The 23,831-nt window shown below is 47.6% G+C and overlaps 9 protein-coding genes across 9 annotated transcripts; 3 read left to right on the top strand and 6 right to left on the bottom strand.

Annotated features, from left to right (window-relative positions):
- Nucleotides 1–359: 359 nt before the first annotated feature.
- Nucleotides 360–2,853, bottom strand: N7469_001767 (uncharacterized protein; the record flags this gene model as incomplete). Its single annotated transcript, XM_056640687.1, has 4 exons — nt 360–2,172; nt 2,362–2,473; nt 2,533–2,686; nt 2,845–2,853. 4 exons carry the CDS (start codon nt 2,851–2,853, stop codon nt 360–362), a joined length of 2,088 nt encoding a protein of 695 aa, XP_056506444.1.
- A 2,031-nt stretch (nt 2,854–4,884) lies between these two features.
- On the top strand, nt 4,885–5,502 carry N7469_001766 (uncharacterized protein; the record flags this gene model as incomplete). Its single annotated transcript, XM_056640686.1, has 1 exon — nt 4,885–5,502. The coding sequence occupies one exon, from the start codon at nt 4,885–4,887 to the stop codon at nt 5,500–5,502; it is 618 nt and encodes a 205-aa protein (XP_056506443.1).
- Nucleotides 5,503–5,756: 254 nt separating this feature from the next.
- On the bottom strand, nt 5,757–7,925 carry N7469_001765 (putative glutaminase; the record flags this gene model as incomplete). Its single annotated transcript, XM_056640685.1, has 1 exon — nt 5,757–7,925. One exon carries the CDS (start codon nt 7,923–7,925, stop codon nt 5,757–5,759), a length of 2,169 nt encoding a protein of 722 aa, XP_056506442.1.
- Nucleotides 7,926–8,583: 658 nt separating this feature from the next.
- Nucleotides 8,584–9,711, bottom strand: N7469_001764 (putative NAD binding Rossmann fold oxidoreductase; the record flags this gene model as incomplete). The annotated part of the gene is made up of 2 exons (XM_056640684.1): nt 8,584–9,324; nt 9,385–9,711. The coding sequence occupies 2 exons, from the start codon at nt 9,709–9,711 to the stop codon at nt 8,584–8,586; spliced, it is 1,068 nt and encodes a 355-aa protein (XP_056506441.1).
- Nucleotides 9,712–10,237: 526 nt separating this feature from the next.
- N7469_001763 (uncharacterized protein) lies at nt 10,238–12,339 on the top strand (the record flags this gene model as incomplete). The annotated part of the gene is made up of 9 exons (XM_056640683.1): nt 10,238–10,278; nt 10,336–10,349; nt 10,500–10,643; nt 10,685–11,028; nt 11,086–11,347; nt 11,413–11,823; nt 11,873–11,979; nt 12,043–12,142; nt 12,200–12,339. The coding sequence occupies 9 exons, from the start codon at nt 10,238–10,240 to the stop codon at nt 12,337–12,339; spliced, it is 1,563 nt and encodes a 520-aa protein (XP_056506440.1).
- A 236-nt stretch (nt 12,340–12,575) lies between these two features.
- N7469_001762 (Zn(II)2Cys6 transcription factor) lies at nt 12,576–14,045 on the bottom strand (the record flags this gene model as incomplete). Its single annotated transcript, XM_056640682.1, has 4 exons — nt 12,576–13,062; nt 13,119–13,530; nt 13,591–13,947; nt 14,006–14,045. 4 exons carry the CDS (start codon nt 14,043–14,045, stop codon nt 12,576–12,578), a joined length of 1,296 nt encoding a protein of 431 aa, XP_056506439.1.
- Nucleotides 14,046–14,460: 415 nt separating this feature from the next.
- N7469_001761 (AATF family protein) lies at nt 14,461–16,198 on the bottom strand (the record flags this gene model as incomplete). The annotated part of the gene is made up of 3 exons (XM_056640681.1): nt 14,461–15,919; nt 15,983–16,085; nt 16,138–16,198. 3 exons carry the CDS (start codon nt 16,196–16,198, stop codon nt 14,461–14,463), a joined length of 1,623 nt encoding a protein of 540 aa, XP_056506438.1.
- Nucleotides 16,199–16,561: 363 nt separating this feature from the next.
- N7469_001760 (Mrp/NBP35 family ATP-binding protein) lies at nt 16,562–17,711 on the top strand (the record flags this gene model as incomplete). The annotated part of the gene is made up of 3 exons (XM_056640680.1): nt 16,562–16,748; nt 16,866–16,985; nt 17,056–17,711. 3 exons carry the CDS (start codon nt 16,562–16,564, stop codon nt 17,709–17,711), a joined length of 963 nt encoding a protein of 320 aa, XP_056506437.1.
- A 558-nt stretch (nt 17,712–18,269) lies between these two features.
- N7469_001759 (uncharacterized protein) lies at nt 18,270–22,502 on the bottom strand (the record flags this gene model as incomplete). The annotated part of the gene is made up of 3 exons (XM_056640679.1): nt 18,270–20,846; nt 20,950–21,019; nt 21,328–22,502. The coding sequence occupies 3 exons, from the start codon at nt 22,500–22,502 to the stop codon at nt 18,270–18,272; spliced, it is 3,822 nt and encodes a 1,273-aa protein (XP_056506436.1).
- Nucleotides 22,503–23,831: the final 1,329 nt, after the last annotated feature.

The following is a 23,831-nucleotide window of genomic DNA, read 5'->3' as shown; positions in this document are numbered from 1 at the left end:
TCAACATGCCTTGTCAAGAGTATTCCCAGGCTTAACCTGGCCCTTCTGCCATTATTTTGGACAGAAAAGAGCAGACAGCATGTCCGGAACATCAATGAAAACACCATCTCGCTAAACAAAGTTGTAAAAAAAGGGGAAATTCGAAATGGAGTGTTCACGGAGTGAATAAGAAACATAAAGAATTAGAATGATTTGCGAAAATAAAGTGGGAAAAAAAAAGAGAAAGAAGTATGAGGAAGCAGGTGTATGGGGGTAACATCAAATGCGTAGGAAGACAATATGATCGATGTGTTCGGTCGATCACTCGAAAGGTATGAAGAAGGGCGCAAGGAAAATCGAATGATGCTTTGGTTTAGCATCTAAGCATCGCCGGAGGGGGCGGGCTTGTCACCAGAGGCAGTCGAAGGAGCAGTGGAGTCATTCGATCCAGCACCCTTGAAACCACCTCGGCCGCCACGGCCACCTCGACCACGTCCGCGATCACCACGTCCACGGCCACCGAATCCACCCCGGCGGGCACCTTCGCTGTCACTAGCAGACTGGTAGCCACGGGAGCCAGCGTTAGACCCGCCTCGGCTGCTTCCCTGCCAGGTTCCCGCGTTACCTTGACCACGGCTGCGGTCCTCGAAAAACTTGAAGTTGGGTTTGCGAGGCTGGCCACTGGCAGTAGGGCCGGACTTCTTGTGTTCAATAGGTTGACGATCCAGAGCAGCCTTAGCATCTTCCACAGTCGGGAACGTCACGACGTGGTTGAATTTGCCATATTTCTCAATCTTAATGAGCTTGGCCTGGTCCTCCTCTGGGAGCAGGTCACGGACGGCTTGTTCGTTGTCAACGTTGGAAACGAAAAGCCCGTTGCTGGGTTTTTTCTCGCCACGAGGGGCGGGGGAGTCGCCGGTCTTCTCTGGCTGACCGGTACCGTTTGTATCGCCGCCAATCTTCTCTTCGCCAGCAGACTGAGTGGAAGTGGCCGCAGGAGTTTGTGGGCTAGCCGCCTTGGGGATCACAGGGACAGGGGAGCCACGAGCAGGCTGGCCCTTGGCTTGACCTTGGGGCTGTCCAGGTCCAGATGCAGCACGAGCAGGAGGAGCCTGACCGAACTGAGGAGTCGAAGCAGTAGGGCGACCACCAGCACCAGTAGGCGCTGGCGAAGCAGTGGTTGCAGGCAAGCCACTAGCAGCAGGAGCACCAGCAGCGACGGGTTTGCCACTACGGTGAGCGAAGTTGAAACCCTGGGCCCGCATTTCGGTAGCGATACGTCCTCCCTCAATCTCCAAGACCAGATATCCAAAAGCGGCATCAGCAAGGTTAAAGTTCCACATGTTCTTGAAAGCACTCTCATCAACTTGACCGGCAGCATTACCAGCGGCGACAGGACCGCCGAAGGGGTTGCCACCGTTGGCAATAGAAGGCATCTTCTGCACGACATCCAATGCATTGTCAAGCAGCGTCTTCTGAGCCTCGTTGGAAGAAATAGCAGACTCGACCTCGCCGCGCACAGTCTCCCAGACATCGTTAAAGGATGCCTTTGAGGCAGCGAGCTTGCCCCGGTAGTGGTCCAGGGACGGGTTGACAGAGAATTCGTTGTAAGAGGAGCCGTAACGGAAGTGAAGACCGGCAGATACCGAGAAGTCTGCCTTGAGTGTAACTGAGAGCTGGTTCAGCATACCTTCACGGGCAGGAGAGGCATGCGTGATAAAAACACGGGTCTCGGATGGATCGTATACTCGATTGGCAGTATCGATGAGCTCACCCATCTGCAGGAGAGTAGTCCACATAGTACCTTGTCCACCGGCGATCGTTGTCTTTCCTTCACCATTATCAAATAGCTTGTGCATCACCACAGCACCACCCAGGCCTAGAAGGCGCAGCTTCACACCGCCGATATCCAACAGCCGGGAGTTTGCCTCATCGATGATGTGCAACTTGTCAACCTTATACTCGCCTGAACGGAACTTCTCCAGCACACGAACATCTTCGCAGGCACCCCAAACTGTGTAGACGGGAACATCGAGAGTAATACGCTTGTCAAGTAGCATAGAAAGTTCGGAAAGGGGTAGCTGGTCGGGGGTGAATCGTTGCTTAATCGATTGCTGGGGAGGAACCTGGGCGATTGCCCTCTTGACATTTTCAGGCAAGAGGGGAGAATATTGGGCAACATGCTTAAGTGTCCTATGCAGCAAGCATCCCGTATTAGCGGAGCTGTTTCCAGAAGGACATTGGGTGTTCGGGCGAGCGCGCAACTCGGCTTCTCATAACATCGGGCAGCAATAACAACACCATAAGAAATGGCAACCAAATAAGGGAAAAGGCAAGAGGGGGGAACAAAAGCAGAGCGAAACTAAACAAGGTCCCACTCACTTATCTGCAATGCGCTCCAATGAAGTATCATCGTAAAACCCGAAATCACCGGTATGGATGATGTGGTCGGCGCGAGCCTGTTTGGCCAGCTCATTGAGTGACTTCAAGTTACCTGCAAAACCAGCTCAATTAGCTCAGTTTCGGATTCGAATGTCGCTATTAAATATATACCTCGCACATCAGCAATACACAGAATACGGGTTGGCCCATTCTGGATCACTCTGCCATTGTTGGGGAGGAGCGGCGTGGCTCCAGGCGCCGGACCGGACGGCGTCGCACCGTTGGAGAGAGGGTATCCTTGAGGACCGAAGTTGTGAGGACGGGGCTATATTTTGAAGAAGAAGAACAAAAAGTATTAGCTTTACTTCACTTGAAGCTTTAAAAAATCGCGCCTGGAATGCTGGCCAAGTTGGAGACGCGCGGGTGCAAGCCCACCGCAAGAGGGGAGAGCAGGGTTGCAGCAATCAGGGAAAAACCACTCACAGAAGCCATGAGTGAAAAAGAAAGAGAAATTAAGACAAGATTCGGCACTTCGTCAAGGACAAGTAATAAAGAAGAAGGGGAGGAGAAAAACAGGTGTAAAAGGAAGGGAGATGGAGGGGAGGACGGAGTTGTTCAGTTTGGAGGTTTGCAGGGAAAGAAGATTGGCCATCAATGGCTTAGTCATCTGCCCCTGGCATAGAATCTACATCGTACACCATAATTCATAAGTAGAGTAGTCAGTAAAGAGTATAGATCAATGATATAGATTGAGCTTGACAGTCAATTTAACTACATTCGTTCAATTATTCTTCATTGCTTTGACCTTGACAAGTTGACTGAAGTAAACCTGATATCGGAAGTTCCACTCGGCCTGAGGTGGACACATGACCGCGTTGTATAAAAAGTGTTTGGATGGCAGTTCAAGTACAAATTATTTGTAATTAAGAATTTACACCAGAATAACTGATCATAACTAGTATATGTATTCATCCAAGATGAGTAGCTGCTGTCTACGAATGAATACATTCTATTATCACAAGTTTAAACAAGGTTGTTTAGAGTATCTATACCTAGGGCATGAAAATAGCATCTATGCATAGATAGGAATAGAGATAGAATACTGAATATTTAATCTCACCAATAGAGTCCCAGGCAAATATATCCTAATACTGGTAGGTAGCCATCTGTTTGGTATCTCAACAAGTCCATCCACCTCTTTTTTGTACCTATATTGCTTTCAAGGATACCTAAGTAGGCATTGCAAGCAATAACGACTATGATAGTTGTAATGGCTTGTAGCTTGATGTATATTTTCTGTTTCTTCCAACAACATCCAACACGACAAGTCTAATTTTCTGGTAGACCCTCCAGGCTTATTGATCTTGGCACACAAGATACTTCATTTAACCTTAATCCTGGTGAAGTCGCCGATTCTGCATCAGAGGCACTTTCAAGGCTGTGGAGGTGCAAGGCCCGGCCCGCCGTCCATTAAATATTTGGCGTGAATCGCATCAGCCGGCTTGAAGTTATATCAGCTTGGGACTTTCCACTTGGTTTCCTTTAACTTGTCGTTGAAAGGGCTGTCACCGGGTCAGGTTCTCTTTGCGATTTAATCCTTTTAACCCAAAATTTTGGGTTGAATATCGGATTCTTGCTCAATATTTCGATTTGCCCATACACCTTCGATTATGATGTCGTGGAGCGGAGTGAAACGCGAGATGACTGTATGTCAAGTCGATCCTCTCCAACTCAATTTACGGCATTATATCACATATTCTCAATACTAACATCCCGAGGTCGAGCCTACCCACAGCAAGGGCCCGCAATTTCTTTCTCCTTTCCAAGATAGGCGCTCGAGACTCGTCTTATCGACCATACTTTGGGGCTTTATTACTTTGATAGGATGTACTGTTCTACTTGGCATTGGTATCATAATCGTGTTTGCGGTTAAAACAGACAATACTGGCTTCGATCCTAATAGCTCGGATTACGCGTTCTACAAAAATACCAGGTTTAAGGACTGCTACAACTGCCCTCTATCAAACACCACATACGACTGCTCAGCTATCAGAGAATCCCTTTTCTAACAAAATGGTTCTGCTATAGCCTTGACTGAACCTCATTTGTCAATATCAAACCCTGCTACCGGTGCCAACGCCTACTTGTGTTGGTGTGAGATAATGAGCTGTTTGAGCGACTTCAAAGTGATCCCATCCACGCCGCGTCCATCGGCAATCTTGCCAACAACCCTCAAAGTATGTATCAAGGCTGCTATTACTTTCTTCTTTGCTTTGTGGAACTGAAGTTTCTCCAATCGGCCATGTACGGCGAGAATCCCTGTGAAGGGCTTCGTTGGTATAATTGGGGAATCATCGCCTGGGAATTCATATCATATATTTGGTGGTGCGTTGGCATGGGCAGATTGCAACATCACCTATATTATATCCCATGCCCTCCATGATAGGCTGAATGTCTTTATGGAAATACTGCTATACCGTCAACCATCATCCCTTTGGCTGTGCTCTCGAAGGCTCCCCAAGAATGGCAGGAACTATTAAATGGATCCTATATCTGCTAGCAGCCCTTCAGTGGGGTGCTTCGATATACATCAGCGCCTATAGCTGGCGGTCCGCTCCCGGTCTAAGATTGGGCGAAACCGCACACGACTGTCTCGCCGCTCGTTTACCAAGCGCCCCTGGAATATCGTCATGCCCGACAGGACAGATCTGCTCCAGTGAACTACTATTCAGTTCTTTCAGATTCAAATATCCAGGTCAATGGCTCAATGGAATTGTCGCTCTTAATGGTTTATTTGCTGCGTTTTCGCTGACAGGCATACTGATGGTATTCGGTCTCGTTGTCTTTCCGCGGACGGCATTCATGATCAAAGGGGGATCTATTAAGAAATGGAAGGAAAAGGTGTCCCATTTCGACGTTGGATATTCTGGAAGTATCTGTCTGGCAGCAGGAGTGTGTTTACTTTATGTTGTTTTGACTGGGATCGACGCAGTTCGGACATTGGACCATCCTCGCGAGGGTCCCGACGCAATTAACTGGGATTGCAATGCGTTGCATGCTAATCTCAGCCCGTGGAAATACTATCTGGTTGTCCAAAATGGGCTACCAGTGCGTGTTGCCAGAATGTGGTTCAATTCATAATATGTTCAACATGATCTACTTCATATTTTACGGGAAGGGCGTTTGTTTTGTGTTTTTGCCATTAATAACTGCGAGGGCTTTGAAGTTAAATGGTGGCGAGCGAAAAGTGATATACTAGGTAGCAGATTAAGGTCTACAGATGAAGGTCTCAATATGGAGATTATAATGCAGTGAATGGTTAATGAGGAAACTTTATTGTACGATGTTATTTCTGAGGACACTAGTCGTAATAGTGAATATAATACGAAACATAATCACAGTTCAGGGCTATGAGGCTTGAAGTAAGATGCATCTCCCCTCTGATGCCTCATGCTGGTGGGCTTTTTAAAGGACAAAGACTGAATCGACGCCGGTCCTTTCAATGCCAAAAGGGCAAAATGCCCACCAACCGTTGGACGTGCTCGGCAGAGTATCGGCGTTCCAGGTACATTTCCATGAACAGAGTCAGTGATATAACGATCAGAGAATGGCCAGTTGTGTTTCCCGTTGGTCATGTAAGCCCAAAGGTCGTCGACGAACTCGTTTCTGGTATTGGTCTCGAAGGTAGCAGCTAGCCACATATTCCAATCTGACTTGGCCCAATCCTGTCTATTGTCTAGTGCAACACCATATTTGCCTCGGACAGTAGAGTAGAACTCGCTATTCACCCGAATTGCATCCTCAGAGAATGTGTTTAGCCCAAGAAGTACATCCGGGTAGAGGTTGTACGGAGTCTTCCAGGATTCAGGATGGTCAGGATACTGTAGTACGAAATGGGTTTGCTCTTCATCTGTACCTAAACTTTCCTCAAAGAGCAAGGATGCGTGTTCCTCGCCAATACGGGAGTATTGATCGATTCTACTTAGCTCACCGAAAGCCTTAATTCCAACAGCAGCCTTGATAGCCAAGTTCGTCTCGTTGGAGAGGGGGCCGGCAGCGTCATTCGAAGAAAGTTGGTTCGCGATATCAATGCTGTTATCGACCAGATAGTCTGCATATTTCTGGAAGATTTTCAAATATTGATCGGTCCAGTCGGTATCACCCGTAGCACGAGCATATGAAAGAGCTAGGATTAGTAGATTACCACATTCCTCTATGGGCATTGGTTCAGCCTCCTGATCATCGTGTCCAATAGCATGAGGATAGTGTGTGCCGAGGTCATGGATGGTATATGGTAGATGCCAACGGTCAGCATCAAGGTATCGCATCACAGGTTCCAGCATGAGGCGAATCCAATCGGGATCTAGGACCCAGTACACTGGAAATGCTGGCATGATCACATCTATAGTGTTCACATTACCATCGCTGGAAAGCTCCTTAATAAATGCTAAAACGTCTTCCGTATCCAGCGAGTCGTTGGGAATAGTTAGATCTATACCACCATATGCCTGGCGCGTCGAGAGAGCAACTATATCCGCATACTTCGGGCCAGCTGTTGCAGTAGCAAAGGCAGCTAGCTCCTGGTCTAGCTCGAGGGACTCTTTGAGCGCAGCTTTGTAATCATCAAAGAAGTGCGCGACGGCTTGGTGTGTAGTAGGGTATTCAGCGCGGTAGAACCCAGTATATTCTTCTCCGAGATAGTTGATGGCAGCCTCTCGCTCGTAGCCAACCGCGAAATTGATGGATGATTCGCCGTAAACAGTTCCCAAATCGTGAGCCAAAGCAGCTACACTGTCGTATGTCCAAGCGAACTCTTGCTCGGAGAGGTCGCCTTCACGCGCGAATCGAGATCGCACAGATTTTGGATCACCGGTAAGCGCCGAAAGGCTGCTGGATTCAGTTGGACGAGAAGCAAGAATAGCTTTACCCCAGAGAGCCATATCACTAGCCTCGGTATATTTCGCTGCATCTTCCACCGAAAGCGAGTGAATAGCAAATCCGTCGTCGTGAATTTCATAATCAAGGACTGACCGGTCCTCGCGACCTGTCCATCTTCCATCGATATCCGAATAGACTTGAATATCACTGCCATAAGACCCAAAAACTTGAACATTCAAGTAGCTAAACGGGAGAGACTGTCGTAAGTAGTTCGAAGGCGTGACAGGAGAGAAAAAGTCAAGCGTGAACCTTACGGAACCAGCCGTGAGGTCGAAAATAGAGTGCGTTGAGGTGAATTCAGCTCGATGCACCGTGGCCGGTAGGATTTGGTCTTCGTCGAGATCAGGAACCCCCATGAGACTATATGCCTGGCCATCCACTCGAACAATCACGGACCATCCGAGCTCTTGGCCCGCCCAGAACTGAGGTTCAGCATACGGAAGCTGTTGAACGCGATCGCTGGGCATCCATGCTGATAGGTAAGGGTTGCGCACTGCAAGTGGATATGACGGTGGTAGAACAGGATGATGTGTGATCTGCCCTTGTTGATGATTCCCACTAAAAAGGGACAAAATGGAAGCACAAAGGGATCCCAGTCCCAGTGGTGCTTGAAAATCGAATTGCATGTTCGTATACAGGAGTATATCAGTCCACCTGGCGCACCTGGCGCATGGATCGACCGTTATATAATAGCAAGCCTGCTGCAAGATAAAGAGAATCTTCCAAAGAAGAGATGTCAAGAGAAGAAATATGAGTGCTAAAACATCCCAAAATGCGAAACACGCCTTGACTCTGCTGATCGTCCTTTGCAACGTCATCGAGAGGAGAAGCCATTCATTGTATGCGCCGATCGCAAAAGCCCCGGCGGGTAATCCAAACTACAATTGGCATTGGCATTGTCGAGGCGTCCCCCCTTGGTGGATCCTGATGGACCAACGAGGTAACGAAGATGCCGTTCCTGCGTGACTCCACGTAAGACGAGACTGGTGCTGTACAGTGAACTTGTACTTAGAGTGAGTGGACAGTGGATGAAGGAGAGAAGCTGAAGATGGTAAAAAAATGAACCATGTGAATACATGAAAAAAGCAAGTTATTCATGAATTCGGAATGACATGTAAAAGCCCTAATTAGTCTATGGTTATAACCAAGTTAGTACTGCTAGACAGCGCCCTGATTTGACAGAGTATTTTCTTATATAAAATTCGTAGGGCTAGTTAAATATTCTAGCAAGCATTTAGAAGATTCATTGCATTTCTATCAACATAGATCATTTCTGTCTCACTTTTAGAGCTTGGATTCTTCAATGCGACGTCCGATCTCATCAAAATGAATCTGCTTGCCACTTCGCAGAGCTTCTTGCAAATAAGATCCAATCTCAACTGCCTTCACAGCATTGGTCAACTTCATCGGTAATGGGGTATTATCCAGACAGGCGGCCGTAAATTCATTGGCTTCCTGAGTGAATGCAGGACCGAAGCGACCGATGAAGTTGGGTGGGACTTCACGAGTGATTCCCCCAGCGTGATAATAATTTACGAAGTTCCGCTGAGGATTGCCATTGACAGTGAGTTTGCCTTCGGTTCCAATGATCTCCGTGGTATCCTCCTGGCCATGCGCCATCATCCGAGTGCAGTAGTAATAGGCAATCTTGCCATTCTGGAACTCGACAATACCGACTGCATTATCATAGTCCTTGTGCTTCTTCAGCTCAGGCTGGACGGCTGTAATACCATGAGCAGAGATGCTTTTAGGAATTGCATCGTCACCAAAGAACCAGAGAGTCAAATCGATATCGTGAACAGACATGTCGACAAAAACACCACCCGACCAGGCGGCATACTCGACGTAGAACCCGGATGGATCAAACTTGTCGCACGTTTGGCTACGAATGATCGAAGGGCGACCGATCAGACCTTGTTCGGTCTTTGCGAATGCGTCACGATAAGACTCGTCGAAACGACGTGAAAACCCGCACATCACTTTGAGATGAGGCTTCTTTTTGGCTGCCTCGACCACAGATCGACACTATAGAGGACACATTAGCTTAAGAAGAATTTGTCAAGAGGGAGAATAGAATCAACTAACCACTTCCACATCGACGGAGAGGGGCTTCTCGCATAAAACATGCAGATCCTTCTCGATTGCCTTGATGGCTTCCTCGGCATGCACTGAAGTGGCTGTTCCAATAGCGACAGCCTGTAGACCGGGGTGCTTCAACATCTCATCGTAATCAGTATATAGAGTGACTCCATGAGGCTCAAGGTTGACTCGACCCCAAGCAATCTCGTTTTGGTCTGGAGTGAAGGCTGCAACAAGTTGGGCTCGAGGAGTTCGTTGAAGGAAGTTCATAGCATGCAATTTGCCGACACGACCAAGGCCGGCCATGCCAACCTGCAATCTTTGAACGCCCATGATGTCTGACTGTTTATTTTAGAATTTAGATTGAAGATGGAGGGGGTAATAAAAGAAGAATAGATGAGATGAGATGAGTCGAGATGGATGTTGATTCTAGGGTTCAACCCAGGCTTAAATAGTTTATAGCTCGAACAATCTAGGATATTGCAGTACTAGTTAGCACGAGTATGATTACTTCATGTTAATTACGGAGGAAACTCTTCCCATCTAGTGCATCTAAAATTCTTCAAGATGAGCCCTGAATAGTTGCATACTGTGTGGAAAGAATTGCCCTCCTCATCGAAATCAGCAATTTGGTCCATAACCACAGGTGATCCACTGTTGGTCAGACCGGTGTTCGTTCAGTCATTAAATTCCCCAATCATTTCTCAATCAGTCCTAGCTCGACAGCTTCTCCAGTCTTTTGATTGCTCCAATATCAAATTGTGGGGATTCTTCCCCCGCATCGGAGAGATTTGCCTCCAACAACTTCGTCTTCTCCAGGGAATTCTTTCCGCATATAAACCCTTCCTTAAGTCACCGAATGGAATTACAGACGCGGAGAAGTCGTTTAGTGGTTGGATGGTAATTTGATACTCTGAAAATGTGGATTGTTCTTCTGCTAATTTTTATTTGGCTCAGTGAAAGATGTCGGGGTAAGTCCGAGTCGGAGTGGACGAGACGATTGGGAGTGCGTTTGTTAACTCAACATCTTTGCGACATGGAGTCCGTCATCTAAAATGTTCGATAATCAATCTCTATTCCTGCGCGCGTCGAGTTATTTTAGTACTAAGTTCTAAAGTTAGGTGATGTCCATGCAGAGAGATGTCGGCATTGCCAGCGTGCTGGTGTCCGGTGCAACCGTTCATCGATTCGATTTCGCGAAGGGCTAGCTCTGCCCAGTATCCCATTTCCAGAGCACTTGGACTGGCCTCGAGTCCATGGAAAAGGTACGATAATACACTCAAAATCCGTTCATGCTGATCCATAGAAATAGTTCGTTTTCACGACGAAACGCCCGAGATCACAAGCCTTTATGTGGAGAATCATGGCATCCTCGAATCCCAATTCTCCCCTCATCAGGATGGCTCATATGGTCAAGGTGCCAATTCTGGAAGATACGCATCTGCAGGAGACCATCCTCAAAATACTCTGGGCTTCCCATCGCCCTCCGCTCCTGGGTTTGCCATTACAGATACTAGTACATCTCCGGCAAACCTATCTTCGATATCTTCATCCTCGTCTCGACACAGATCCACCTATAACCCTATTCATACATTCACCGAGCGTGAAGCTGTTCTAATCCGGAATTTCGTCGAGAATATGGCTCTTTGGGTGAGTCCGCAGATGCTCTCCCTCCCCGTCCTCGTATTTAATGTCTGACATATACAGGCTGATATCACAGATCCCAAGCGACATTTCGAGACAGAGGTTCCTGCAAGAGCGCTCAAAGATTCTGTCCTTCGCCATGCAGTGCTGGCATTCTCTTCACGTCATTTGAACCGGGGGAAGACGGAAGATGAGCTGGAGGCTTTGCAGTACCACAATCACTGCGTGGAGCTTCTAATTCCTGCCATGTCGGAGCCAGAGCAGTATATCACTGAAGACGTTCTAGCCTCCGTGGCAATTCTGCGACAACATGAAGAAATGGACGGTAAGTAATCCCGTTTCCCAAACGCAGAGATATTTGCAAGATGATCGGCAGCTAACAGCTCTCAGGGGAGGATAATCAATTTCATCTTACGGGCACTACTCATATTCTCAACACAGTGTCAGCATTTGGTTCCTCAGGAGGTTTAGGCGAGGCTGCGGCTTGGCTGTGCTTGCGTCAGGACATTTATGTATCACTAACCACCCAGCAACCACTGCGGACTGATCTGCAGAATTTCTTAGACTCTGATGTCTTTGGCAGAGATGACGATTTTGCTTGGTCCAGTAGGATGGTTTTTCTACTGGCCAAATCACTGCAAGGTGCTTTTTCAAATCATTCAATATCAAAGTCCATCGACGAAGAGGTTCAAGAATGGTATACAATGAAACCTCACACCTTTGAGCCAATCCGGGTAGTTCCACGAGGAGCAGAAGCGAACAGACGATTCCCGGCAATTTGGATGTTGCTTCCAGTTCACGGTAAGGACGACTTTGTTTGGGTAATGCCAACCGACTGACTTTGATATAGTGATAGGGTTACAATATTATCATATGGCCAAGATCGTCCTGGCACTCTCACAAAGTTCTGCAGCATCATCCACATACGAGACCCTTCGACAGTCACGGATAATTGAGGTAAGCTTCGCTCTAATGCAAACAGACTTCTTAATCGCTGACGGGCCTATCTCGTTATGACAGAAACATATAAGACATCATTTACTTCACGTATTGGGTCTAGCAAAGTCGAATTCTAAAGCCGAGAACACGTTGTTTACAGCACGTCACAGTCTAGTGGCATGTAGGTCACTTCCATGACACCCGGTTTTGAGATATTTTTTGCTAATCTTTCACCAAGGGGGCTGGGCTCTAAGTAGTAGAGCGGACCAGAAAGCAGCAGAGTCGTTGTTACGAGATATGCATGTCAGAACAGGGTGGGATATGGATACACTGATCGAGTCTTTACGACAGCAATGGCGAGAGGAGTACGAGCAATGACCACCAGTAATACTTGATATGACCATTCATCTTATAGTCGGCAACTCGATCGTCGCAGCTTTGCATAAGCGGGACTCATTCAGCAACTTGAACATACTTCAAAACATAATACGCCAGCAGGTTACATTTCAGTCACATTCCAAAATGATTAAATTAGAGATAAATCGGCCAATTTTCTTAATTGTTACGACCACAGACTCGGATAGAAGTAGACCATGCAACGATTCCTCGCCTACTCACATAATAAACACCTGCGGTTCTGGCAACAACTTCGTCCAATTCTCATTCGTTGCGTTACTGCGTATCTTTTTGAGAAGATCCAAAGCCCGCAGAATATTAACAAACCCACTACGACTAAACTGTCGCTTCAGATATTCATCAAAAAAAGACTGATGCTCGGGAGTATGACTTTCTGAAGCAGCAATAAAACACGCCCATATTAGCGAATGCTCGCCCAAAGATCCCTCGGGCATAAGCTCGAGAGTTGCTTTGAAATTCTCCACCAGATGCGTAGAGGGAGGGCCACCATCTCCTAGTGATGCGCGATAAAGATAAATATCATGTGCTTGCTGTCTCAGGTTGGCGATCCTCTCGATTGAGTCGAAATAATTTGGGTAGAGGTGACGATAATATTCCAGACAATCGAATCCCTGTTGTCCTTCGAATAGCAGAGTGCAGGTACCTACGTCTTGACTAATGAAAGGCGCTCCATACACTCTCATCCTGGTTGTATCAGCCTTTAGGTTTCATTTGTACCCGTCGACATGAGTCCAACTTACTTGTATATCTGTCGCAATAGAAATTTGGCCAGTTCGCCTTCTGAAAGAATAGAATCACCACCGATTGCTGAAATGGCGGATTGAAGCATTTGGAAAACAATGGGGAAATCGGACGAGCCATTTACCATCAAAGCCACGAGAAGGACAAGGATTGCCAGGATAACGTTATGTTGTGTTTCTAAGTCATATTGGTCTATAACGCTTCGCCTTTGTAGTTCACGAATAGCTTTTGCATAAAGATTTGTAGCATCGTGAAGTCCACTGCCACTCCTGGCTGATAGATGGAATGCAGATGCCGCTAGGACAGAATTCATGACAATCGCATTTGAATGTGCGAGTGGAAGAACCATGTGCCGCCATCCATTATTCTGGTCATCAATTATGACCATTTCTGGTGCGATGTGTTGAGAGACTAATACGTATGAGATAAATGAACTATTCGTCCTTTAGTTATGGGTCAACAGCAACTTACAATATTCCAGCAGAAAGGTCTCTCTTGGGCTTATAGTGCTAGACAAGCCCGGTTGTGGCGAGAGAGTAGATATAAAAGTCGAAGATTCATTTAACCTCGAGTCTCCCATGGATGCTCGAGTATCTTGCTGATTGTTCACTGGGCTGCTCTTCGTAGTGCAGTTTTTCGGCGTAGCATGCCTCCAATTTTCAGTCAACAGACTGTCATTCTTCACCCCTTTCGTTCCTACTGAAAAACTATTTCGAAATCTCCATGACACACCAAATCCACTACAAGAAATGCCTTTAATCTCGCATTTTTTGCAACTGGGATGTGTGCGGTCGCAATGGATTCGGCGCTGAGAACATTCATAACAGCCTATTAACTACGATTAGAGATGATTGAAACATCCAAGTATGAAGATGGGAGAGGATACCTTTTATTTTCGGCACGTAGGGGCGTTTCTTCTGCGGCATGGCGAGCAGCGTGGTCAATATACAAATGCTTCATGGGAATTTCTGGTCGTCGAGGGCTTTTCCCCTCCTCGGCTTCGCATCCGACGGGATCAAAACCGCTCCAAGCGGGGTACCAGGGGGTGAAAGACTCACAATCGGCCCGATGGAGCTTTGAATTTCGGATATCTTAGTAGCTCGAATGATCAGCTACTCCTATTACTATTACCGAGCTTAAATATCATGATACTGAATGAACAGATTGGCCGGGTACAAAAAGAGAGAGAGCATCATTTGATGGTTGTCTATTTGGGAACAATACTTCGAATTTGAACGCCTTTAATGATCTGGGAAATTTTGATATATATTTACTGTAATCGACAATCCTGTATCCAGAACAATATGATATACATGCATACTCCGCTATGTGCGAATCCACTCAAGCCCGGAACAACTTCAGTCCACCTTCTTCTCTGTCAACGTCGCTTTCATCATTGTCACTATCACCATCACCTTCACCCAGCAGGCCACTGGCAGATCTACCCAACAATGAGGCGAAAAATTCATCACGGGCACGAACAGTCCATGAACCACGGTCTTCGGGGGTCATGAAGTTCTGCAATTTCTCATGCACGTTGAACTTCATCTTGCGGCCCTTGGAGGCTCGGGTATCAATATCACGCTTGACCTTGTCATTTCGCATACCGGTGACTGGATGGATGGGAAGACGGGAGGGCAGCTGCTGGAGGGAGTCAAGACCACCGGTCATGACCTCAGACGAAGACATGCGTTGTTCAACAAGTTCACGAAGAAGAGTTTGGTAGAAGATAGTGTCGTCGTAGATTGGTTCTGTATTTTCCGCTGCATTGCTGCCAGCAGATGAGGCGTGGCGTAGGCGCTTAGAAGATCGATCACCGACTTCAGTTGCAACGTGTGCATCAAGGACTGCAGTGATGCTCTGCTGACCAGAAGCAGAGCCCAACAGCTTTCCACGTGCGTTAGGAAGTGAGCTTGGGGCTCCCCTGACTTTCAAGGACCACTTGTCGAGCACCGATCGACGGTGTGGACGGGATTCCGTCTCGAGATCGGTCATACGATCCCACAGCGAGGCAGAACTCGTGGTTGTTGTAACGGACGAACGCTTGCGCTTTTTCGTCTGATCCTTGGACTGTGCATCAGCGAGAGCACTTCGGAGGTCCTCCAGAGTCGACCAAAGAGCAAGGGCTGCGGACTCTGCAGATTTGATAGCCTCCGAATTTGAAGATGTATCATCATCCACCTCTTCATTTTGGTCCTTATCTTCACTACCGGCAATTCTTGAAATGTCGTTGATAGCGGTCAATCCTTTTTGCAGTTTGATTCGCGTGTTCAGCAGAGCATCGAAGGTAGCACGTTGTTCCTTGACAGCCTTTCCTTTAACAGCATCGGCTTTAGCTGCTTGCGAAATGGTGGCCGCAATGGTTTTTTGATCAGTAGCCATAAGCCTCCGCAATTCCTCTCGGTCGTCGGCCTTAATTCCGGTATTGTTGTTTCCGGACTGTCGCTCCTTTTGGGTAGTCTTCTTACTGCCGCTTGTTTTGCGAAGAGCAGAAGTCGGCTCGTCATCGTCGGATGCGCTTTCGTCTTCACTGTCATCTTCGTCGTCTTCTTCATCGTCGTCAGCTTGCGATAACTCATCGCTTTCTCCCGAGAGAGATCCCTCCACATCGGATCCAGAATTTTCAGTATCCACCTCCTCATCCTCGTCGACCTCAGACGCATCGGAGTCTTCCTCGTCATCGCTTCGGGCTGCAAATGGATCATCATCACTTTCCGCATCGAGCGCATCGCGGCTAACACGAGAACCGTCGTATTGTTTCCCGAGAGCTACAGGCTCTTGCTTTCGCAATTTTCCCTTGCTGTGTCTTGAGTTAGTAAACCGCAATACCAAAGCAATAATTCCAATCACAATATTTGCTTACCCTACAGCCTGGTAATGCTCCCTTCCAGCATTTATCTCTGTGGGCTTGCCAGCCTCTTCGTCGCTGGAATTCCCATCACGGTCAATGTCCTCGGGATCAAAGTCTGAATGACGGGTTAACTATATAATAAACATCCAGGATGTCTCTCAACATACCCTTTGGAGTTGGATCCTCTAGCTCTGCCAGCTGATCTGCCAGCGACTTTCCTGGTGCCATCGTGTGTGGTTGTCGTTGAAGAAGCCGCGCGACCAACTTTTTTTTTTGTTTTTCCGGTTATCCGGATTAATTGTCTTTGTTAGGACTAGTCGCTCCGCATCAGAGGCGGTCACGGATGGAACAATCAGGCGGTGAACTCGCCGCCCGCGTTTCTGCCGTTTTATTCTGTCTTGCATCATTCTTCTTCACGAAACAATTGCAAGTTGCAATTCTGAAAAAGGAGTCGCTCTGCTTCGTCGGCGAGGATGTGGCTTATAGCTAGTTGGTGTGCGCCAATGCGACGGCGCATGTTTTCGACTTTCCGATCCCTTCAGCATGATAATCCTCTTGTCCGTATCCTCTTTCCTTCCATCTCAATTCGAGATGTATCATTTGTATATCAATACAATATCACCCAATACTGACGGCCACCAGGGCCTGCCACGCTCAGGAACGCCCCCCAGCCTCAAGAGCCGACGCGGACTTCCACAAAAACGGAAGATTCGAGATGTGAAGAAGGTCATCGCAGTGTCGTCAGCTAAAGGCGGCGTGGGCAAGTCGACAGTTGCTGGTGAGTCTGCCATATTTCCCCGTTTACTCCTGTTATTCGAGACAAAGATGTCAAACTGCCCCGAGCTTCCACGGCTTTCCACTCTCGTAAACAAAACTAACCAATACTATTTCCTAGTAAACCTGGCTCTTGCATTTGCTCGACGAGGAATCAGAACTGGCATTCTTGATACTGATATATTCGGTCCATCCGTTCCAACACTACTCAATCTCTCCGGAGAACCCCGGCTCGATGAAAGTCAGTAGTCATTTATCCCGCCTTTTTTGTACAACCTTTCCGGAATCATCTGCTGACAACGCTATTCTAGATAATTGTCTTATCCCCCTCACAAACTATGGCCTCAAGTCTATGTCAATGGGCTATCTCCTTCCTCAAACACAAACCGACTCAGCCACAGGAGAAGTACCGATGGACACAACACCGATTTCCTGGCGTGGACTAATGGTGACCAAAGCCATGCACCAATTGCTACACTCCGTATCATGGGGCCCATTAGACGTTCTCGTCCTTGACCTTCCTCCAGGAACAGGCGATGTCCAATTGACAATTAACCAAGAAGTCATCATTGATGGCTCAGTAATCGTAACCACACCACAGGATATCGCTCTACGGGATGCTGTCCGTGGCTTTGGAATGTTTCAACGCATGGATGTTCCTGTCCTAGGCATGGTTCGCAACATGGCATATTTTGCCTGTCCCAACTGTGGACATCAAACACGCATTTTCTCTCACGGAGATGGAAATCACTCCCACGGCGCAGACCGAGGTGTTATGGCCGAATGCAAGCGGCTCGGTGTGGACTTCCTTGGTGATATCCCGTTGGATGCACGAGTCTGTGAGGATGCGGACCGTGGAATGCCAACTGTTGTGGCTGAGGAGACCGCAGAACGAAGTGCGCGTCGCCAGGCTTTTCTCAATGTTGCGGAGCAAGTTGCACGTAAGATTGGCTTGGACTGGCATTAATATTGTTTTCTATAACGAGGTTTCTCGTGTATTGATTACCACTGTTCGAATCTGTATACTACTCATCCTGCAAAGATTAGAGCCTGATAAAAATTTTCAGTTTTGGGCATCTTCTGTCCTCTTGTCTCTAACCCTGCAATAAGGTACAGCAAAATACCCTCTCGTCTATCTTGTAATGATTTCATTGTTTATTGATACATAGCTTTGATAAATCAAACAGTTCAAATCGAAAGGGTCGGCCAAAATCGTATTCGCATTTGAGGACTTGGGCAAATCCATCCAATATGGCCGCGCCCAAAATATCCACGAGAAGTAAGAAGGGGTATATTCAATTGTGAAAGAGAAAAAGAGATTGAAAGATGGGGGAGACATGGAAGGGAATATGAGAACGAGTTAGGCTGAAATAGCCATGTTCAATAACACGGCTATAAAGTAAGCAGGCCGATATATGGAAAAAGATCAAATGAAAGGAGATAAAGTGAGTGATATGATGGGGAGATCGAGGAAACCAAGGAGCAAAGTCAATGCAATCTACCAACGGACCTTGAATCATCTTGGTCAAGCATTTCGGGATTCTTCATCGGAAAGGCCGGCACGCGCTGACGATGTTTCGGTTGAAATACGAGAATTCTCGCCCGCTGATAGAGCGCCAACAACTCCTTTAGCACCGAGAACAGCCCTGGTACTTGCGCCATCTGGAGCTCCACCTTTGACCGCGCCAGACTCTATATCACCGCCGACTGTACTGGCGTCATCAGAAAGGAATTCACTGCGGCCAGCAACGGAAGATGGTCGACCATTGAGGTAGGGAAGAGAAGCGTTCGATGTCATAGCAGCATGGAACAACGCTCTTGTACTGGCGCTATCATCTTTCAACTTGCGGTTGTCGACTTCAGGTAAGATGAGCATCGGACCACCGCTTTTTTGAGAAATTGGGCGATTGGAGGCAGTTTCTGGATCTGTCGAAATTCGGCCGGACGAAAAGTCCCCATTTGGCTGTTTCTTTTCACTGGTTGGATCCCAACTAATAACACCTGCACTGGCAGCGGCGGCCTGTGAAGCTTGATTATCAGAGGTATTTTGGCCGGTTATTGCTGGCTTGCTGGAGTATGTACCAGCCTGACCGGCATCCACACTTGTGCGAGTCGAGCGACGGCCTGATTGTTCTGCGCCTTGTTCTTTTCCGAGTATACGTTCATCATGTTTACTGCCCCAACCACTCCACATCATCAGTCCGTAGTTCTTCTTGGCATGACGCTTAGGTAGTACACCTGGAGCAGCTCGTCGGGCAGCCAACGAGCTTGGCGGAGGAGTCTCTCCGTTGAAGTCTTGGAATCCATGTGCCATCTCCTTGATGCGCCGGCCCTGAACTCGAAGTTTTTCCTTGGAGAACTTCACGTCCCATTCATGCTTCGCGGCCAGCCATTTTGATATAAGCTTCGGGTTCACTGCACCGATCTTATCAGGCGAGATATCCAGAACAGGGTAGGACGATGGTGGATCAAGTGGGTAGGTCCGGCCGCGCTTGTCTACCCGTTCACGTAGCATATGGTCATGGAAAGCTGGCAAAGGATCTCCTGCTCTGCCTACGAATGACATCCCAGTATCTGTCCCGGGTGGTTTCTTCGTACCATCGCGAGGACCAGAGCTTGAAGTTTCGTCCGAGCTGCTTGATGATAGAGGCTCAATCTGGGCATCATCCACGATTTCTACTCCAGAATCCTGGGCACGCGCGAGAGCCCAGGAGCCAAATTGGGATATAGCTCGGAACATGTATTTAGCAGGTCGACTGAAACTAAATGTTGGGGCGACATGACATAGGTTGTCCCAAACTTGAAGCTGAACGTAAGTAGGCTCGTATCTATTCAGTGTTTTTCTGTCGGGGTCAAATTCATCAAGATAGACATCACTCGGAGGATAAGCAGTAGGGTTGGCTGCTTTGTGAGCAATATAGAATTGTTCATCGCGGAGCATCTCTCCTCCACCACTAATAATCTGAAGTGGAGGAAGACCGCCCAAAGATGGTTGCAGAATTGGAGAAACCAATGGATGTGACATGAGCTGGTTAGTCGTATACATCTGGATTTGATCTTTGAGTTCAACTGTCTTGCCCTCCAGGAGGACGTGGATATTATCGGGTTCGCCGTGGATGGTGTTAGGGTCCGATCCCTGTTGCATACCAGGGTATGCATGTCCTGGAGCAATTGACTTCTTTTCATGCAGCGTATATCCATGGACTGCCGTCTCTTCAGCATTGCTGTTTGCAGCAGGAACCGTCTCCTCTACTTCCTTTGCAGAGATGGTGGGCTGACGGGAAAGTTTCTTGATCTTCAAGATCTCATCGGCATTTGGAGGCGGCCAAGCGGTGGACGGTTTATGCCGGAATCCATAAGGAGGGATATAATCACCAGGGTTATCCTCCACGATGCTTGGCATAGAATGGGTGAGATCGACCCACGGGGAAATAAGGATCGCCCCTGCGGGCAAGGGGATCCCCTGATCACGCATGATGACCATCAGGGACAGCGCCAACCCTCCACCAGCAGAGTCTCCAGCAATGACAATTTCCTTCGCATCATAATGCTTCAACAACCACAGATACGCTGCCAGGCAATCCTGCACTGCGCATGGAAAGGGGAATTGAGGGGCAAGGCGATATTCCGGAGCGAACACGCGACCCTTCAGTTTACGCGCATGGCGCTGCAACATATACCGATGAGTATCCACGCTACCAAAGAAGTATGCCCCGCCATGAATATATAGCATTATACGGTTGCTCTTCACACCGGCCTTCTTGGTCTCATTGTACTGGTCGCGCATTTCAATCCACTCTCCTTTCAGTTCCTCGGCTGGACCTCGCCATTGCCACCATTGTTTACCACCCACTCGTACTATCCCCTTCGGTCCGAGCTGCTCAGTGATTGCCTCCGCCGCTACTGAGAGATGCTTATCGGGAATTGTAACTGTCTCGGTTCTCACCCAGTGCGGACTTGGGACCCACTGGCGGGTAAAGGCTTGAATATCTTCGACCGGATGTTTCGAGGCATAATAAAGGAATTCGCGCGTAATATGAATACCCTCATCATAGGTTATATGGACTGATGGCTTATCATGGAGAGACTTCCGGTGCAGGTACTGTTCAAATAATCATTCAATCAGTAAACACTCCGGTCCCTGTAGTCCACAGATACATATACAACAACAACAACAACAACAACACTGAAGATATTCGACCCACATGAGAGATAAATGTCTGAATGGCAGTTGGTGCCAATGCCACACCCAAAGCGACAGTATGTAATGGCATTCTTTCCTCGCATTTGCCAACCCGCCAGGAATTGCAAAGTTGTGAAGAGAAGAAGTCGAAAGAGTCCGCGGAAGGGGAAGACAGCCGCATGACGTAGTCAGCCACCGCCTCCTTTGATTGGCCGAAGGGAAATGACATAAGCGGGGGAAGTATCCACTTTAATTTCTATTTTTCTCCACAAGTTCGTCTTGTAGCATTTTCAATGCTCGATATTTAATTGGAACTTGTTGAAAAAGAAATGGGTTGATGGTTATATTTCAAAGAGCACGTCGCCGTCGGAGAGAGGCAAGCAGAAGTATCACTATATACACCACCGCTACAATTCCAGCGACCACACTGCATGCTATTACTGCCCCTCGCGGCGAATATGGATCCCCAAACCCGGTCAATCGGAAGCCCAGCCCCATATTGATAATACCAAGAATGATCATTAACCTTCCAAACCATCGGTGTAAATATGCGAAAATACCTTTTCCAGACCCGCCATCGCCGACGGTTTTGCGGTAATGTCGATGTTGTAAAAGCCCCATCGCTGGTTGGAAGATCACCAGTCCAAGAACCACTACAAGACCAATGATGGGGTGATGATGATGACTTAAATCAAGCTCTCGAGCCATTGAAACCCCCAATCCAAGTCCCGCAATGGCAATACCCAAATTGAAAAGTTGAAGGACTGCGTGAGTAATAATGGTCGACGGGAACACATAGAGAGCCAGAGCTCCAAATGGGAAGAATAGAACAAAGACCAGGATCATCAATATAGCATGAGCTAACTTCTTTCGATTGAGTGTTGTGGCCATGGGGGAACCCCCCGCCTGTGCATTCGTGACTGTTGCACTGCTTAGCGCAGCAAATGGGTTAAAATCCGAAATTGATCCCGTGTCTGTGGATAATGTCCCTGTTGCTTTTTGCAAGTTGACAGAAACTGTTCCCTTGTCATCATGGAAAGTAATCTCGGTCGATACACTATCAGAGTTCAATGGATCTCCGTATTTCACAGACCATATCCATGGACTGGAGGTGCTTGTCACGTCTTCACTGCCGCCATCCCAGCTCAAGCAACTATCGCATCGAATATTTGCGGTGGTCCGTTCGTTGTTGAAGAACCCACTCCCATCTAGAACAGTTATGTCTGCATCTGGGTTGTGCTCTGGCTCAATATGACCCTTCCCAAGGCGTGGCGAAACAGTCACGTTGTTGTCGCTGGAACCAGAGGTATACACAACGAAAATGTTGGCTCCGCGCATTTGACGACCCTGTCCAAGTGCAAACCACTTAACCGTGCGGGTGGCATTCATTTGAAAGAAGATGGGCCCTTCTCTCGATCTAGCCGTTCTTTCGGGGACATGAATTGTAAATGCTAGGCCATCGCCTGTACTGATACTTTGGAACTGGGCAGCTGCTAAAAGAGCCCAAAATATACTAGATAAAAGGTGGATCTTCATGATCTGAAAGGTTGAGTTTTTTGTGGAATTCCTAGACATAATCAAGAGACCACAGAGTTAGCCTTATATATACCACCATCCTCTGGCACCTGCATGGTGATCACTCATTGTATATGGAACTAGTTCTACGTCAATACACATATTCAGCCTCTGTAAATAGAACCCTACGAGATACCATATGAAGTATGACGGGTTGCGAATCCGCTTGAGTCAAATTGTGATACGAGTTCCAGGGCTCCCTGCTGCGCCTCCACGGCCGCCGATTCTACCAGTTATTGAAAGCAGACGAGCTCCCACGGGGCACGCTGCACTGCTAGAAACTTAAGCTGTCTGCCATTCCGAAATTAGCCTTTTTCTGACATTTCAATGAATGGCGAGTGGTGAGTGCAATTGCTTCTTTGAGAAACGATTGCCAGATTGTGGGGGAGTCGAGGCCAAACGTGGCTATGCCGAACCCTAATCCGAAGTTTTACCATTGATTGTCGCGACTGCCAACATCCTTGTGGCTCAGAAGAGTAAACAAAGGTAAAACATGGACTTCTTACTAGGCAGCTCTTTTCTTCTGATTGCACGGTAATATTCTTGTATCTCAAAAAGTTCATTCTGCTCATCGTTTTGAGGTTGACAAAGCCATGACTGATATGGCACGCCTGCATGCCAAGGCGATAATCTATACTAGCCAATGATTATGCGATAGGAATATGAATCACGCCAGTAGGAACATCTCTCAACATCTCCTGCACAAAAGCCGAGTTTCATATCTGCACTCACCAGTGGCTGTCCCAGCCGAGGCAATTCTCGACTTTTGTCTCGTTGGGAATCCGCATTGGACTAAGAGGAAAAAGCACGGGTACCAATTAACAGGAAATAATACCGAGAGGCCCTGCGATGGGCTCGATTGCTAGATTCCGGATAGCGTCCCCGAGCATAGCAAAGCAAGAAATTGAGCGCAGACTGGTGCTTGTAAATTCCACAAGTGGTGCGTACGGACCATAAATTTCAACAAGGTAACCTAGCATTGCGGGAAGGGGGTGGTAAACCCAGCTTTCAATAAGCTGTACTTATTCTTCAGTACTACTGCGGGAGAATATGACAGCAAAAACTTACACCTCGCGTCATCTTAGTAGCTGCGACTACAGATCGCGACCAGGGGTATTTGGGATGCTCACAAATAAACAGACTAGTCGAAAGACATATTACCCTGGCGCTCATTGGAAGAAAACGCATCTTGGGAACTACTTGCAGTTGCTGCCTTTCACGGCCCGCTTCAAACGCGGCCGATTGGCAAAGTTGATAAAAACTGCGCGTCACACTGCGACTAAATCGACGCGGGGGGTTGTCGATATAATCAGACCCACTTGGCGGTCT

The sequence above is a fragment of the Penicillium citrinum genome (genome assembly GCF_028827155.1).
Source record: "Penicillium citrinum strain IBT 23319 chromosome Unknown utg000001l:1.0-4955037.0:1.0-4956770.0, whole genome shotgun sequence".
Classification (NCBI taxonomy): Eukaryota; Fungi; Ascomycota; class Eurotiomycetes; order Eurotiales; family Aspergillaceae; genus Penicillium; species Penicillium citrinum.
This window is presented reverse-complemented; position numbering and strand designations above follow the sequence as displayed.